Genomic DNA, 17,651 nt, shown 5'->3' with positions numbered 1-17,651 from the left:
ACTACTTTAGTGAGTAGGACATTTAGTTGTGAGTTCTTTGTGGTTACTTTCAAAATGAGGGAGGTAGATGGAGGTGCGGGGGCCCTGGTGCCCCGCCCTCCCCCACCCCCGGGGCTTGTCACTGACGGAGCAATGGGTGCTCTGGGGTGTCTGATGCTAACTTCCTCACATTACAGTGTTTTTGTTTTGGATTGTTGTTTGTTTGTTTTTGTTTTGTTTGGAGACGGGATCTCACTATATAGCTCAGAGGGACCTGGAACTCACAGGCCTGTATGTGCGATCACAGATCAGGGTGGCCTCAGAAAGCCACCAGTCTCTCTCTGCCTCCTGTAACCTGCCATGATCCAGTCTTTTGTCTTCTTCTCAACCCCAGTTTTACTCCCAGACTCAAAACATTTCCTCCCCTTATGTGTTGCAGACCTGAGTCCATCTTTGTTGACTGAGTTAATAATATTCAGAGTATGCAGGTGTACTCCCATTTGGATGCGCTGTTGATGCCACTGAGCCCGCTTCTGTAGATGCCCACCTTCCAGGCACCTCGGCTTTCCCCTTCTTCCCAGACATTTCATCAGCTTTGAATTTTCCCTAGGAATTTGTACCCTGTTCTAAGACCAAAGTGGGTGTTTTACTGAGAAAATGTGTGTGTGGTGTGTGTGTGTGTGGGGGGGGGTGTGTATAAGGCAGAAAACAGTTTATAGGAGTCATTCCTCTGCGTTCACCGTGTGGATTCTGAGAATCATACTCAAGGCTGTCCGGCTTGGCAGCAAGTGTCTTTGCCCACCAAGCCAAGGCACCTGGCCCTATCGGATTTCATTAGTGATCTTCCTTGCACTGTTTAGTAGTCGTATGTATCACATTCTTACAAGTGTGATTCTCCACTTCTGTTAACACTTATACACTGACTGCTGGTTCCTTTCTACTTTGCTCATCAACTTGACACAAGCGAGAGTCTCCTGGCAAGAGGGGATACTAATTGAGGAATTACCTCCGTCAGGGCTGCCTGTAGGTAAATCTATGGGGTATTTTCTTACTAAATGTTAGCTGCGGAAAGGCCCAGCCCGCTGGAGGCAGGGCCACCCTGGGGCTGGTGGTCCTGGGTTGTAAAAGAAAGCCAGTTGAGCAGGCTTTCCTGCTCCTGCCCCTCTTCCTGAGCTTCTGCCCTGACTTCTCGCTGCTGAGGGACTGTGATCAACCCTGTGAGCCATATAAACCCTTCCAGTTAGTGCTCTCTCACAGCAACAAGGCATTGCTAACCAGGATGCTGACATTTAAGGTGATAACTGCCTCCACAGTTCTTAACACAGGATCGGGAGTCCCTGAGGCCAGGGAGCTTCCGGAGGACAAGAGTGTGTGAGATGGGTTTGTTCCTGGGAACTCTTGTGTGACGTTCTTGGTGCTGTGGGCCCTGGAGTGATTTCCGCTTCCTTTGTTTCCCACCCCCTACACAGCTTCCATAAGGCAGTCTCAGGAGGAACCTGAAGGTATGCGCCCCGAGATATGGATTGCGCAGGAGCTGCGGCGGATCGGAGACGACTTCAACGAGTCTTACACAAGGAGGGTAAGGACCTCTTCCCGCCCACCCCTGCCCCCACCCCACCCCCACCCCCACCCCAACAGGAAAGGAGACTGCCGAGCTGCAGGGCTACTCCTGGACTTTCTGTTGTGTTTCTTTCCTAACTTTCGCTCCTGCTGCATCTAAAGGCTTGGCTTTAATTAAGATGCAGTGTGAGGCTGCAGGAGGTGTGGGGTGTGTGTCAGCATATTAGTCCTTAAGACGCTTTTAAAACATTACAGATACACATTGAAATAGTCCCACATCCATGCGGGACTGTAAGAAAGCCAGCTGAGCAGGCCGTGTCTCCTGCTCCTGCCCCTCTTCCTGAGCTCTTGCCCTGACTTCTCACCGCTTAAGAGCTTAAGATGCTTTTAAAACGTTATTGATACACATTGAAATAGTCCCACATCCATGAGGAGCACAGAGTTTTCAGTTCATTTGAGGCGCCTCTCCATGTAGGCAGAGCTATTAAATTCAAATTCTGCAGTCACTCAGCCAGGACTCCCAGCAAGGGGCTCCTGTCCTCAGCCCTGCTGCCAAATTTTCCCATTTGGTTATTAAATGTGTTAGGAGACCAGTAATCGATAGCTTTTGATGTGAACCCAGTGAAAGTCAAATAAAGATAACCGGCTGTCCTACAGATTTCTTAAGTATGTTCTTAATAATAATAGTAATAGTAATAGTAATAATAATAATAATAATAATAATAATAATAATAATAATAATAATAATAATAATAATATGCTTACCTCAACACCTTCATAAGTAGTATGTTTAAGAACAGTTTTGATGGCCTCTTGGTGACATTAAAAACATGTGACAATTTGATGCCCTATTTCCCATGGAACCCACTTTTGGGGGTGTAGGTTTTGACTCTGATGTGCATGACCGCCGTGAGTGAGGTGACCAGTTAACAAAGCGCCTGGAGGTGACTTTACGTCCTTCTCACTTTTTCAAACGCAACCTCTCTGCTCTCTGGAGCCGTGCAGGCCTAGGGCCCAGAGATGTTTCTGTCTTTACATAGTCCTGGAACTTGAGAATAAGTTCAGTTCCCCTTCCTGCTCTTCTTCCATGGAGTGTGTTGGGGATGTGTATGCCGCGGTCACACATCTGTCCTTAAATGGGAACTGTCACACTGATGAATGGACTGAGGAATTTTTCAAGATACTGTGTTTAGCTTTCACAAGTCTGGCATCCTTCCCCTGACGTGGATCACCTCACAGAATATAAATTCCTCCTTAGCCTAGGTCCAAAATGGCACTCTTTTCAGAAGGTTGGTTGAATTCGTAATTCAGCCCTAAAGTTACATCCACCAATCCCCTCTGCCTCAGATTCTTTAAAGAGATTTTAGTGTTTCTGTTGGTGACTGGTCTTATTGACTGTATGAGGCCATGGTATGTTGGGGAGCCTGGGCATTCTCTTCAGGCCAGGCATGGGGGACACGAGACTGTTCAAGAAAGTGGGGACTACATTCGAGTCTTGGGCTGGAGTCGGGTCCAGAGTCCTAGAGGACATGCCGTTTCTGATGAGCTTAGAGACGTGTGAGTGTAGGTACGGGCTGGCTGTGATGTTGCGTCTGTCCTAGACACTGTAGATGCCCTCGGGGCTGGACCTGGTGGGTGGGAATGCCTCGGGAGGGACGCAGCTGTGGGCAGGTCTGTGTATTGCTGGGACTTGTACACTGAGCTGAGCTGGCACAGCATCCCACTCGGGCTGGAGGGAAGCCTTTGTCTGCACAACCAGGTCTGTTGATGGATATTTCGTACCTGTCTGATTTTAAACCATAAGGTATGGACAGGGGACTAGGAGGCCTTCCCCTATGGGCCTGGTTGATACAGCTCCCTGGGGACCGTGAGTGGTTCATGATGGTGTGGTTGAAATGAGGGACAGCCACCCAGTCTATGGCTGGCCCCTCAGGGAGGGCATCCAGGTTATGAATGGTTCAAGTTCTGTGCAGGTGAGATATGGACCACCCCCAGAATCTTGGCCACCCAGCTTACCTCTGGAGGGTGAGGCTTTGGCTGTATGTGTCTGCCTCCTGCTCTCCTCCCAATGTTGGTCTATAGTTTCATGTTTAAGTGTGCACTTTGTGATGGTTGCATCTGTTAAGCAAGATGTGGCATTGTTTTTTCCCATCCTTTTAGTACAATAAATGTAAATAAACATCATTGGACTATGTACTATTTTGCAAGATATTATTATACCTTTTTTTCTCTCTTCCCCCCTCCTCCGATGCGTGTGTGTGTGTGTGTGTGTGTGTGTGTGTGTGTGTGTGTGTGTGTGTGTGTGTGTGTACACACCTTACGGGCCACTGTGTGTGTTTAGAGATCAGAGAACAACTTTTGAGAGTTAGTTCTCTGTTTCACACTAGCAGGCCTGCAAACTTATGGGCAATTCTCATTCCTTTACCATTCCCATCTCGCCAGTCCTGGGCTTACAGATGCACATTGCACCACTTCCAGCACTCTTAGGTGGGTTGCGGGGGACTAACTCAGACTACGTCAGGGTGCCTTCACCAGCTGAGCCATCTTGCGAACCCTTAGCATATCTCCAGCCAGTGCCAAAATGCAGTCACGATATTAAAGGACTTCAGCTTTCTTCGGAGGCTGAGCAAAGAGAGGGAACCTAGGCTAGACCCTGATTCCTCTAAAATGAAGGCAGATGCTCTCCACATGGTAGGTGTCAGGAGCCAGTTCAAAATGCCAGACTCTGAAATGCAGAACAGTGACACAGTGACCCCCCCTAAAGCCACAGCCACTGGTCCTGCTTGTCAGAAGAGCAGCCCATTGTCTGTCATCACACTAATGGTCCATTGTTGAACACTGGGGACAGGAAGCCAGGCAGGAAGATTGGCTTCAGATGGCCACTGCTGAGCCACTGCCCATCCTGCGGCTACTTGAGAGAAATCGCCGAATTCTCTAAAAGATTTAATGCCTATACCAGCGCAGTTATCTTCCCTCAAGTGTTTATTAGCTTTTATTGCCACGAACCTTACAACGCCCGGCAGGATATCTTCTTCCCAAGTGACCAGTTAGGGAAATAAGAGACGCTGTTTTGTAGTTGTTGTGTCGAGTCCATTTAGGCACAGTGGGGGGAAGTGTGAGGTGCAGCTGTGAACCATGAACCAGGGATGAGGAGGTCACAAGTACCGCTCTGACCGCTGAACTCCCGGGCGGCTCGGCAGGGCCGTCAGTAGGAACGTGGATGCTCTAGAGTGTGGGAATTTGTGACAGCTTTTTATTTTGAAAAATTTCAAGAAACATACAGAGAACTTTGTTAACATGCCACCTTGGTGCCCCCTGGTATAAGTGTAGTGTGTGTGTGTGTGTGTGTGTGTGTGTGTGTGTGTTGATGGTGTCGTTGTTTTCTCTGTGATCCCCTTAGCTTATTCTTTAAAAGTTTGTGTTCTTGGAAACTTCCATGCAATGTTTTGATCATATCAGTCCCCTCCCCCAATTCCTCCTTACCCTCCCCACCTTCCTGCTCACCCAGTTTCATGGTCTCTTTTGCTTTAATTATTATTGTTATGAGTTTCCATCTATAAGATGGTCAGGGAACATTATGGAGTAGGGGTACAAACCATAAGAACAGGGCATTTGCTTTACAATTGTGTCGTCTGCATAGGACAAGGAAGCTATTCTCCTCAAGTCCCAATACGTTTACCTAATCTGAGCAAGGACAACCCTGCTTGACAGGCCAGAGTGCATGGGGGCTCTCACGAGACCCCGCCCCTTATAACTACTGCAGTGTGCACTTCCTGAGAGTAAGAACATCCTCTCATATGTGCATCTTACATGTTACCACTTGTAACAGTCATAATCAGCAAATGAACAGTGTCCCCATGCTGTCGTGACTGCAGATCTAAACTGCTTATCTGTCCTGAAATGTCCCTTTTAGCTGGAAATGGGGTGTGGGGGCTGGGGGGGGATTGACCAAACCCCGGCTTAGACCCATGCATTGAACTAAGGTATACTTTGGCCCTGGAAGTTCCTCTGTCTTTGGAGAGGTGGCAGACACTTATGGAGGATCCAGGCAGCATGAGTTTATAGACCCCTACATTTCTTTTACCAGGTGCTTCCATGTGTTAAGAGTTAGGTTTTATGTTTCTGTAGGAATGCTGCAGAGGCGAGTTGTCCTCGGTCCCCTTCACTGGGAGGTGTGTGGTGGCCCTCTGGTGCTGTTAATGTAGAGTCAGGGGGGTGTGGACGCAGGAGACAAAGCCGCACTGGGGTGGTGCCCGGCTTCTTGAAAGACGTTACCTGTTTGTTATACCCAGGCGGTGTGCTAACCATTCTGAATCTCAGTGCCCACGATGCACCGTGGTACTCATCTGGAAGACTCGGTCAGTGTTCACAGTGCACCATGGTACCCATCAGGAAGACTCAGGAGGATGGCAGAGGCTTTGGGGGCAATGCTGGACAGTTCAGGGAGGTCAGTGTGCCCAGAGAGAAACTTGGAGAAACCGATTGTCTGGAGGTCATGGAGAAAGCTAGGTCCTGTCTGAGTGGCGCAGGGTCATTTGTCTCTTGCAGCCTGTGTTGGAAGCCTCTTCATCTTCATGCGGGGATGCGTCAATGTGAGACCACCCACCTCTCACCCCGCTCCAGTAGCCAGCATCAGAGTGCTGCCTGCGTGTCTTAGCTGCTGGGCCAGCTCGTCTTCTTGGGGGGGAGGTGTGACATCAAGAGCAAGCCTGTGGTCCTCTGCACCCTTGAGCACTAATTCTGAAAATAAGATGTCCACTCATGGGCTGAGGGTGTCCTTGCAGTGGACGGTCTCGTTGACCGTGCAGATGGGACAAAGATTGAGCGGCAACCCTTCCGTTGTCTGGCCACAAGAAACAGTGCATCTTTGGTTTACACCACTACTTCCTCCCTGGTCCAGGACATGTGTAGGCATGAGCTGATTGAAGTGTGTGTAGACAACATCAGCCCTGCATCAGATGAAGTGGAGCCGAAAAGGTGCCCCACAGACCAGTTCTGATGAAGCAAGTTTCACTTGAGACGTGCTATTGTTGGTCTACACGGGCGGCACATTTTGCGTATTTTAAACTTGAAGTCTGTGTGTCTCTCCTTCCAAAGAAAGGGGAGCCCACGGGGCTACCTGAGTTGGTGCTTTTAAAAATAAAGGTGGTTGCTGTAAATCACCAAGGGAGAGGCCTAAATTATAGCTCGCTTGGATGAAGCCAACTAGAGATGCATAGCCTCAGGCCGTGTTCTCCAGAGGCCCTCATTAATTGAAAGCTGGAGTTTTAATAAGTTGCTTTCTTAGACTGTTGTGAAAGGCGCCATTAAAGACATGAATATCAATATAAAACCCACCCTAGACCTGACTCAAAGAAGGGTGGGTCGCTTTACATGTTAGTTGCAGGAACTTACAGTTGAGGGGGGGGGTCTCTCTTGAAGCCACAGCAGTCACTAAGGAGGCGAGGTGAGCTAGTACTTGCTTGCTGTCTGTTAACACAGTTACATGTATTTCCCTTGGAGTTGGAGAAAGCGGTTTGGCATTTTGATTTTAGGTTTTGTTCACACCTGACCTGGGCCCTACCGTTTCTGTGCGATGGCTAGGTATAGTGAGTGCTTCAGTTTCTCCCTTGAGGCCAAGCGGAAGGAGTTGTGTTACATTCACGCCATAATGTTGGGCCACTTTTTGGAATAAGAGCTCTCTGTGACGACCGGGGACAGCTTGGCTCGTAAACAAATGCATCCTATCGAGGGGCACAGATCCACCCTAGTGTCAGATGTTAAACTCTGGGTGCCATTAGCACTCCGTTCTCTGTCACGTTGAGTTGTTGCCAGGAACTCTGTCCACCTGGCTGCCTTTAGACGCTTTGGACGCGCCTCTGAAGCAAGTGCGCTCGACCCTACAGGCACAGGCTGTATCTGTCTGGGTGTACGCAAATTTGAGAGGAGACCGAAGCACCGAGGTGTGTTCCAGTGGCTGGCTGGGTGTTGGGCTGACATGCTTGTGTTGATCTACACCACGTGTGAGGGTTCTGTCGGCCTGGCAGGTGCTACCCAGCAGTTGTGGGACGCTGAGCCCTGAGCATGCAACCAAGAGGAGGTGCAGGTGCCTGGAGGAGGAACTTCAGGCAGGTTCGTGGGGTAACTTTTTTTTTTTTTTAATCTCTGGAGGAGGAAATGAAGATGCAAAGAAAGGAAAGTTTGGCCCCTTCTGCAGACACATAAAAATAATAAGGCTGTTGCATCATCCCCCTGCTAGACTTCACCTCGCTGAACCAAAGCGGGAGGCTTTCGTTGTGGTTAAAGTGTGTTGCATCCCACTAAGCATTTCAGAACAGCATGTTCCTGCTCTGACTTGAGTATTTTGTCCCTTGCGTCTCTCACAGGAGACATACTACTGACCTTGAAGCCTGGCTGGCTGACTGGCTGGCCGGCCGTAGAGCAGGACTGAGTTCTGCTTCTGAGGCCTGCCTGGCAGAGTCCCCATCAAATAGAAATAAAGCTGCTAGAATTGCCGGAGAGGTAGTCCCGCTGAGTGAAACCGTGCGGTGGTTTCTGAGTCCCTGTAAAAGACCTTCCCTTTTTAACACTTACCACTATGTGATGCCTAGGAGGAGCTAGGCTACAAGTTCGGTCTGTAAGAATGTGCAGCCTGTATGACTTTCAAGCTAGTGTGGCCATGGTAGATGCTGGCCGTGCTGAGGGGGAGGGGATGGGGGTGGGGCAGCACATTTGTTCCTCTGGTCTTCCAAGACATGGCATCATACCGGATACCCCTGGTGTCCTTTCTCCAGCCGTCGTGATCGCTGAGCTATCAGTCCCGAGCTGTTTAGATGCACGTGTTCCCTTGGTGGGAAACAGAAGGTGAGGCAGCAGTGGGCTTTGAACAAACAGTGTGGAGATCTTGGCAGATTCTCTGTCCGAAGGTGGAGAGGGGCAAAGACTTCGTGGCTGCTGTATTTAACAGTCTTTCCATGGCTGGATTAGGATGCGATGAAGGTGGGACAGCTGTGTTGCGGTTCCCTTCAGCCTCCTGGCTGGCTCACTCTGAGTGGTGGAGATGCGGGGGAAGGGGGGACAGATGTGCTTGCTCTCCAGGTGGACATTGCATCGCATTCATTCTTCGGCGCCAGAACCTGCAGCTGAGACTCCCTGCAGGGTCCTTCCTGGTCATACAGTCCAGTGTGAGTTACTACCTACGTATAAACCTGCTGGAGTTTAAGACAGCTGGAGCCTTCAGTGTGGACTTGCAATGTGAAATACCATTTTCACTAGTGAGACTCTTCCTGTGTCTCAGGGTTCTGAGGGTGTCTATTCTGGGATGCTTTTGTCGCTAAGAACTTGGGATAGGATACTGTCTTTTTTTTTTTTTAAAGGTTCATTTGTTTAACTTTTATGTGTGTGTATATGTGCATGAGTTTATGTGCAGTGTCTGTGTGTGCGTGTGTGTGTGTGTGTGTGTGTGTGTGTGTGTGTGCGCGCGTGCACGTGCACATTGGAGCCCCTGAAACTGGACTTAACAGGCAGCTTTGAGCCACCTGATGACGACAGTGAAGAGCCCTCAGGTACACAAGAAGAGCAGTAAGTGCTCATAACCCCTGAGCTGTCTTTCCAGTCCAATACTACCATTTTTACCCATGTTACCTGGACTGACAGGAAACACGAATCGAAGTGTGGTTATGTTGCCACGGATCTCATCCTTAGGCCTCACCGTGTCTCCTTAGTGATGTGACTTTAAATCTCTCTCAACCTCTAGCTTTGCTTGTGATGTGGTTGTCCCTCTAAGCCCCGCTCAGGTCAGCTGTTGGCACGGTGTTAAGGGTGGGTTCTGCATTGGAGATTGGCATTTGTACCCTACAGTAGCAGAAGTCTGAGCTGAGTCACTTGGATCACTCTGAGGGTCTCTCTTCCTGCTCCACATGGCCACAATGAAACCATCTTTGAGCCAAAAGGGAGGCGCCCTGGAGCGATGAAAGGCCCTTCTTGGAGCGGGAGCTGTGTTAACTCCACAGCCTCCTCTGTCTGCGGCATGCCAGCATCCCCGTCACTCATTGCCTTCCATGCTGGGAGCTTGGGTGTGTCATCCTAAGTGATTCTAGGAAGGTGTGGAATTCTGGGGACCCGACCTGGCCCTGCCACCTCCAGCCAGCCTCGGCCTGGGGAGAGCCACACTGGCCCCCGTGGTGGTGTTTTAAAGGCTAAAGATGTGTGGTTAGTTGTTTCATTTAGCATTGGCAGCAGGTAATTCTTCTGTTCCCAAGCCTAGATGCACAGCCCAAAGGGCACCAGGATGTCCTTTCAGGGGCCAGTCGGCCTCGGGTGCCTTTTAAATAACAGCGTAGTCAGTGGAGTAGATCTCCCAAGTATCTTTATGGTTTAGTCTGAGACAGTTGCTAAACTTCCATATGAGAAGTGTTTTCACTTCAGCAAAGGATGGAGAATGAGTCCAATAGGATTACAAGCCTGCCAGAGCTTCGGTAGCAGGGCCATAGGTGGGGTGCTGTGGGCAGCAGAAGTTGGGGTGCTATGGGCAACAGAAGTTCATTTCTCCACAGTTCTGGGGGGACCACAAGTCCAGCATCAGCCTTAGCAGCAATGGTGTCTTCACATACCCCTCTCTGACCTGTTCACGGTGCCCGCTCAAGTCATTATAGACACACCTTGCCCCGCCCCAGCCAGTGAGTTCATCTTAGCCACCACGCTGAGGGTCCTGTCACCATAGCCAACCACGGCTGAGAGTTTGGGGGACACTGCGGCTTCTATGGAGGGGTTGCCAGGAAGGAGGCAAAGCTTAGTGTACTTTGTTTCTGCTTCAGAGTGGTTTTAATCAGGAGTGGCGGTCTTTTTTTTACCAGGAGGCATAGGTGTACCCTAGTGCACAGATGCTTCTCGGAGTGCCTGAATGTGAGTTACTGATGCAGACCCGCTGGACACTGGCCAAAAGGTGCCTCTGCCAAGAGCTGCAGGCCCAGGAAGAAAGATCTGGTGCTCTTACCCCTTTGTCTTTTCTGTCGTCTTTTGACTTCTGCATAAGTTGTGCGGGGGTGGGGGAGAGAGCTTGCAGCATGTAGGTGGCTCCCCTGGACGATGACAATTGGCTGATGGCTCCCACCCCCCCACACACCCCCACCCCCCACTGCAGATAATAGTCATCTTCAGGCCTGACTTTCCACCTTGGCCATGTTGTCCTGGCTAGAGAGAGCACCCAAGAGCCTGTGCTTCCTCTGACCTCTCCCCAGGAGCTCTCTTGTGTATGGGGGGGGGGCAGGGGTTGGGGGAGGAGAGAAGGTTGGGAGGAGCTTTGCATGATCCTTCATGTGCATGGCACAAGGAGCTGCCTCTCACTTGGAGCATTAAGGCCTGGCTTCCTGACTCCATTTCTCCAACCTCCTGCCGTGGCACATGCATGCACATGGGCTCAGCTTGAAGCACACCTGCAGCAGCCTCCCTCCTGCTGCCCATCCTCCAGCTGTTTTCTGTTGTGTGGACCACATGCGCTGGGCCAGAGGAGCAGCTCCAGCCGCACCGCGCCGTGCCAGCTGTCAAGGGATTTCTGCACTGGCACCGTGCTCTGAATCAGTACTAATGGCTTCCTCTCTTGAAAGTTGTCCAAAAGCAATTGTTCACTTGTTAGAGGCGCGTGCCATGCTGTGTCACACCAGGGCCCGAGAGAGCGGCACCTCCCTGCCTCCAGGCCTCCATCACCACCACCATCAGGGACTGGGTCTTCCCTTTCCCAAAACTTCCTGCCTTCCCATGTCGGTGCCACCTAGCATGACTGTATGTGTTCTTTGTACGTGTCTTCTCATTCACCTTGACCGCAGCCACCATCGTCCACCTGTCATCCTCAAAATGGTTAGCCGGTCTATGGCTACCCAGATGTTGCCGGGACTAGAATTTGAAGCTTGTCAAATGTAAGCAGCCGAGGCCCTATCCCCTGGGTGACCCACTCTTGGTATGTTGACTATCAACACCCAGCCAGCCCCACTGTCTGGTTTCGCAGAGGCCTACAGTGACATAGGTCGGTACAAGTCTTCCCACCTTGGATCAATGGCTTAGTCACTCGTGGTACATGCTTTCTTTGTTTCGATGAGTTGCAATTCTATTTTGAATAAGCCTCCTTCAGCCGATTAATATTCGTCTTCAGCGAGACGAACCTTCCCCTTGAGTTATTCTCACACAAAAGGAGCAAAGTAATTTTGAAAGTTAAATCAAAACAAAGCAATCTTGTGTGTAGAGCCGATAAAATCGCAGCCTGTGGTCACAGGAGCACCTCCACAGGAATCGCTGACATAAAGCTGATTTCCTCCCATCTTGTTATGGAAAGAGAAGGGGAAATGCCCTGGTCTCTTGAGCTTGAGAGCTGTGTAAACAGTGGGGAGAGGGGAGCTCCCCTCACAGCTGCTGTCTGCTGGGACCTTTGGAGTCTGAGAGGGGACAGACAGTCCCTGTCTGATTCACGGTCATTACCCAGACTGTCCTTAGGAGTGTTTCCCACCAGAGTGAAAGGGGGGGTTGTAGGGGGCTGGAGATGGCCACGCAGGCCAGGTCCTGTTTGTGGCTTAGTCATTAAGGAAACCACCAGGGCTGAGCTTGACTTTGAATCACATTGTGGCCAATGGCGTAGAGGCAAATGGATTTATTCCCTTGCCTTTTGTTCTCCCGTGAGATGAGTTCGAACCCAGATGCGGGGACTCTGGAAAGGTGCAGGGGGCTCTGAAATCTTCAACAGAACCTGAGGTTTTTCTTCTGAGCAGTCTGTAGGCTGTAGCAAACCTACATGTGTCACAAGCAGTGACGCTTTGCTCTTAAGTGCCCTTTCCTTCCCAGGCCTGACGTGGGAGGTTGGGGTTTGACTCAGCTCCTGTCTGCGACAGCGGGCAGCCCCGCCAGGTCACTGTTTATCCTTCGCTACAGCCAGAGGCACATCACTTCCACTTTATTCAGCCTCTCAGGGCAAATTACGCCCCTCCCCCCGCCCCAATCATCACTTTCTTAATTCAATCACAGCTACTGGCATCCATCTTTGAAGGGAGTCTGAGTGTGTCTGAGTGTCAGTGAACGTGGTTGGTAATAAAGGAACCCCAGTTCATTCTTATTTCCCTCTCTGTCCCGTCCCACACCCTCGGCCACTTCTCCCGAGACACCAACGCCAGGGACCTGGCATGCCTCTTGACTAGCACCCAAATGAAGGTTTTGCACTTCCGGGATACCTTTGGAGTAGTCTGGTGGTCTTCTGTTCGCTTTATATTCACAGTGATGGAGAATGTATTCCATGCGCGTGTGACGTCACACCTTCCCCCTGGCAGGGTAGGTGGAATTGTGTCCCCGCCTGCAGTTCAGACGGGATGAGTCTGCAGATTACGAGGGAGTAACCAAGAGCTCCTCTTGTGTTGTTTCAGGTATTTGTAAACAATTACCAGGAGGCGGAAGACCACCCTCACCACCCTCAAATGGTCATCTTACAACTGTTACGCTTCATCATCCGTCTAGTATGGAGAAGGCATTGACAGCATCTTCACGCAGCCAGGATAAATGGCGGACGTTGCTCTTGTTCAGACCGGTCGAACGAACCCCAGCACTTCGATCTCCTGGTGCCATGACGAGGCAGCCAGTGGTTCTAACTCAGAGAGGTGTGCTGAGGGTGGACAGGCACACCGCGCTGTGTCACTGTGAGCGTAACCTTTCTGTTCACAGCCACATGGCAGAATTTCCAGTAGACGATTGTTGTGAATGTAAACAAGGGAGGGTTCTTTGTCTTTTTAATGTACAGATAGATCCTGGAGCTTTGGAGCAGAGAGAGATGCAAGAAAGGTGTTTACATGTGGTGTGTTTAATCTTTTTTTTTTTTTTTAATCTACTTTCTTTGGTAACTGTTCTGTTTTGCTCCAGAGAGGAAAAAAATTTTTTAGCCAACTTGCGGATGATTTTTATAGTAAAATTCTTAAGAACCTGTTGGGCTACTCAGAAGATGATGTAAGCCTACAGTGGGAACTGAGCCAGCTGATGTATAAGGCTGCCTGAGTTTATTTTTGAGAGGCTCCTGTACAGAATTTTTAAACAAAGGAGAGTGTGGTGTTGCCCTCTCTCCTCTGCCATGGCTTCTTTGAGTTTCCTTTGTAATGATTACTACCAAAATAGTCCTTATGAAATGTAATGGGCTAACGTGGCAGAGGGTCTGTTTTGGTATGCCACTTCCATTTTGTAAATATTTACCTCTTAGCTCAGTTGCTTCTGTGGCAAAATTTCATACTTTTCTTGTTTTTCCTCAACTCCTCAGTCTGTCTCCAAACTGATGCACAGGTTTGGCCCAGGGTGTTTTCCTGATGAAATGTGTTTGGGTCAGCAAGGGCTAGGGGCTGCCCGGATTATTCCCAGCTCCGTCAATCAAGCTGACTCATGGGAAGGGCTCTTGCCCACTTCACTTCATCGTGCTGGGTTTGTTTGTCTCTTTTATCCTGAGAGAGCGCAGACTTGTACACCATTTACTGAAGCTGTCAGCTCTTCTGGCTGCAGGCTTTGCTGAAGTCATAGGCTCTGCTTTGCCTCGTGTACCAGATGAGCCGGAGCCCACACTTTCTTAGGGATCGGCCAGGTCATTTCAGGAGCAAGGGACTCAGGTGATCAATTCCCATGCGTCTTGATGTTTAGCCCTGCTCATCCCGCCTGGTCTGTGATACCTGAACTTCATCCCTGTTGCCTTGAACACACCTTGCATTAGGGGCTGGCTCTCCTTCATCAGTTTGCGTACATAGGGAACCTCCGTTACACCGAGGGAACCGTTCATCTTCTGAAAGATGGCTGCCTGCTTTGCTCTCTCCATTTTCTCAACAATTGGATCTTGTTGGGCCATCTGTGTCTGGGGTGGGGGGTGCTCTTTCTCAGTACCTGCCCCTTAGGACCACATGCACCAGAAGCCCACACATTGGTCAGTCATTTCAAGAGCAGGCAGCACTGGAGGGGTACACTTCCTTAACATGTGCAGAGGCCCAGGTACCTCCTAAAACAAACGGCACCCTTGTATACAGATAGCCAGGGAAGATGCAAAAAAGTACAAAGCACGAAAGAACATGGGAGAGGTCGCAGGAACCGGGAGCCCTCTATGTGAAAACATCAAACACCAGGCAGCTTGCATGGAGAAGTGCTTGAGTTTCCAAGCAAGTCAGCAGTGCCAACAATTATGTTTTTGCCCTGTAGAGGGCCAGTGTTTTTACATTGCTAGGTAGAGAGATGCATTCATCTTTACTTCCCTAAGTGTGTGTGTGTCTGTGTGTGTGTGTGTGTGTGTTTATATGTGTGTATATATATATATATGTATGTATATTACCTATATGCTTTTCCTTCTAGATTGAGATCATTTGATTCCAGATAATCTTTCCTTTAAAACCATGCTTTCCCAGCTTCCTTAGATTTGTAGCAGTTTGAAAGCTGTGTTGGTGTTCACCTCCTGATGCTTTGAGCCTGCTTGTGGTTTCCCATGCAGCTGGCTCCTGGTTGCAAGGTGGTGTTAAGGGTGCAACCATGGCTCTTCTAGACACACACACACACACACACACACACACACACACACACACACACACACACACACACACACACACACACACACACCAAAGACAGACTTGGTTCTGGGCCACCCACCTCCTAGGACCTCCATTCTCATGTGCCAGTCTCTCTGACTGGAGCACTTTATTGCCTCAGCCCTGTGGCTCTGTGGTACTGCCTGGGTAGGTGTGGAGAGCTCCCAGAGCCAGGTGCCAGTGGCATGTGTGGCCCCTCAAGCATGCTGACCTCTGGCCCGTTGGCCTCCAGTCTGGGGCTGGCTACTGAAGCAGCTCATAGGGAAATAAGAGATTCTATGAATTGTAGAAGTATTCAGGAACAGGATGTGGCACCCAGAACTTAAAACAACTGGATGTCCCTGTACTGTATCTGTTTTCTTAAAATCCAAATGCCTCCTGCACAAAGTATGTCTGCCTACTGTAGGTAGACTTTTGTATCTATTTTTTATTTTGTTATATTCTCTCTCTCTCTCTCTCTCTCTCTCTCTCTCTCTCTCTCTCTCAGTAAATAGAAACTAGGTATCCTTCCCTGGTATGTGTGTGTCTGTGTCTGTGTCTGTGTGTGTCTGTGCGCGTGCATGCGCACGCGCTCGCACGTGCCTGTGTGTGTAAGTGTAAACGTAATGCGGGTTTTGTGCCTTGACAACCTCCCCATGTGAGGTTTGTAAAAAGCGTCCTGTGACTTCACCCCAACATGGCATAAATACAGAATGACTTCCTGAGTGATTCTCCCAATTTCTTTACCAGAAACGAGTTGATGAATTGGGCAGGCGCGGTATCTAAAAAAACAGTTTCAACTCTCTTTCCATTTAAAGTATGTAGTGGGTAACTACACTTCTCCTGTTTCCTCTTAGTGTTGTATATATTTTGACTATTTATTAGATTAGGAAGTCAATGTTTTACTCATCAACTGAGCCAAATGTCTGTGTGCAATTGTGTTTCCCTTATCTTTCTTTGTAAAATTGTGTACAGCTTAAACAAGTAAAAAAAAAAATCACTGTTTTTTTCTAAACTTGTCAGAATTAAGGATTGTAAATACCGTAGGTTCTGTTTCTGTGTCATGTGCCCTACTGTTTCATAACGCTGTAACTTGTAGAGATGTTGTATATTTATTTTCTGCTTATTTAATGTTTTAAGTTCTTGAAAGTGTTGACATCCTGTCCCTCACACCCTGTCATCCCTTGACTTGCTTCCGCTCCTGCGTTGGGAGCCCATGACTGGGTCCCTTCCCCTGGGTGGCCTCTGCTCTGGCTCCTGGCATTCAGTCCTTGGATTCTGCTGCTTTTCTGATGAAATGAGTATTGCGCTGCCAGTGAGATGCCCTAGACGTGGTAGGCTGGAGGATTGGAATCCAAAAAATACCCATCAAACCCATTCGTAAAGCAGCTGGCTTCTGAGAAAAGCAGATTTACTAATACGTTGGCCATATCTTTAGAGAAGTATTAGCAGCAAACAGGAAAGCTTTTTTTTTTAATTGAAAGTGTATCTTTGACAACTCAGTGTTGAGGGAACTATAATCCTGCCACCTCTTGAGGTGCTGCTGTGTGGCTGTCCTGGGCAGGAGGACTGGTGGGGCCTGTTTTCTGGAGCATTTGCCAAGGACACCTGTCGCACCAGGACACTCAGTGCAACCATCCCCACCTGCTGTGTGCTTCCTGTGTTTGAGGTGTGTGGACTGGGCTTAGCTAAGCCATTCAGCTCCCCTCACTGCCCCCCCCACCCCATTCACTGCATTAGGCCAACCTGTTCCTGCAGGTCCACGCCCTCGCTCCAACCCTCCATTTCCCTCCAGAGGTCAGAGTTCCTACTGGCCTGGATGTCAAGATGGAAAAGCTCACTGAAGCTCTAGGGACGTGTGACTTGATGCAGATGGCTCTGTCCTCCCTGCTGATTTAGCCTGGTGCCTGTGTGTGTCCACTCAGCACACCTATGTGCGGGTCGTGTCCACACGTGTCGTTAAGTCAGCAGGGACTCCCTCCCAAACAGCACTGCGCAGAGTGTCCTCCAGTTCCCAGCAAAGTACTTGACCTCTTTTATTTGGAAATTCCAAACTTTAATAGTTCAGCTAGGTTTTTTTGTCTTAGATTCTGTGACCATGGTTACTGTATCCACGCCTGTCAGGTACCCTTTACTAAGTAGCACTGACCTCTGTCTGTATAGTGCCCTATCACTAATATGTCTGAGAACCCAGCGTATGTAGCATTTGTATTGCAGTTTCCCTGGCTTCCTTTATGTTTTGCACTGATGAATTTTGACAGGGTAATTGCCACTGTACTTGTGCAATACTGCTGTAAATAACTGCAGATTTTTTTAAGAAATTCAATCTTTTATGTTCTTAATGAATTTTATATAAATAAAACTTGCAACTAGCTTTCGTGAACTGTTTGATTTGCTTTCTCTTAAAAACGGCCAACAACTGAGGGTACGTGTAGATATGCACACCTGGCTCCTATCAGTCAGAGCACATTAGCAGTAGATCTTGTAACATCTTGCTTGGAAATGAGTCTGTGTAGTATAGTTAAAATGGCTCTGTGGCTAAGAGCACTGTCTGCTCTTCCAGAGGCCCTGAGCTCA

The 17,651-nt window shown here is 49.2% G+C and overlaps 1 protein-coding gene across 7 annotated transcripts in view; it reads left to right on the top strand.

The window, feature by feature from the left end:
* The window catches only part of BCL2L11 (BCL2 like 11), a 93,406-nt gene extending 75,958 nt beyond the window's left edge, over positions 1-17,448 (top strand). For all 7 annotated transcript variants that reach the window (XM_084777279.1, XM_084777280.1, XM_084777277.1 and 4 more), the window contains 2 exons: positions 1,449-1,558; positions 12,921-17,448. In XM_084777279.1, the coding sequence (XP_084633405.1) occupies positions 1,449-1,558; positions 12,921-13,028 (218 nt within the window). In that variant the 3' untranslated portion in view covers positions 13,029-17,448. The remainder of the gene's footprint in view (positions 1-1,448; positions 1,559-12,920) is intronic.
* The last annotated feature ends 203 nt before the right edge of the window (positions 17,449-17,651 follow it).

The sequence above is a fragment of the Acomys minous genome (genome assembly GCF_964271855.1).
Source record: "Acomys minous genome assembly, chromosome: 3".
Taxonomy (NCBI): Eukaryota; Metazoa; Chordata; class Mammalia; order Rodentia; family Muridae; genus Acomys; species Acomys minous.
The sequence above is the reverse complement of the archived record's forward strand: the minus strand, read 5'-3'. Positions and strand labels throughout refer to the sequence as shown.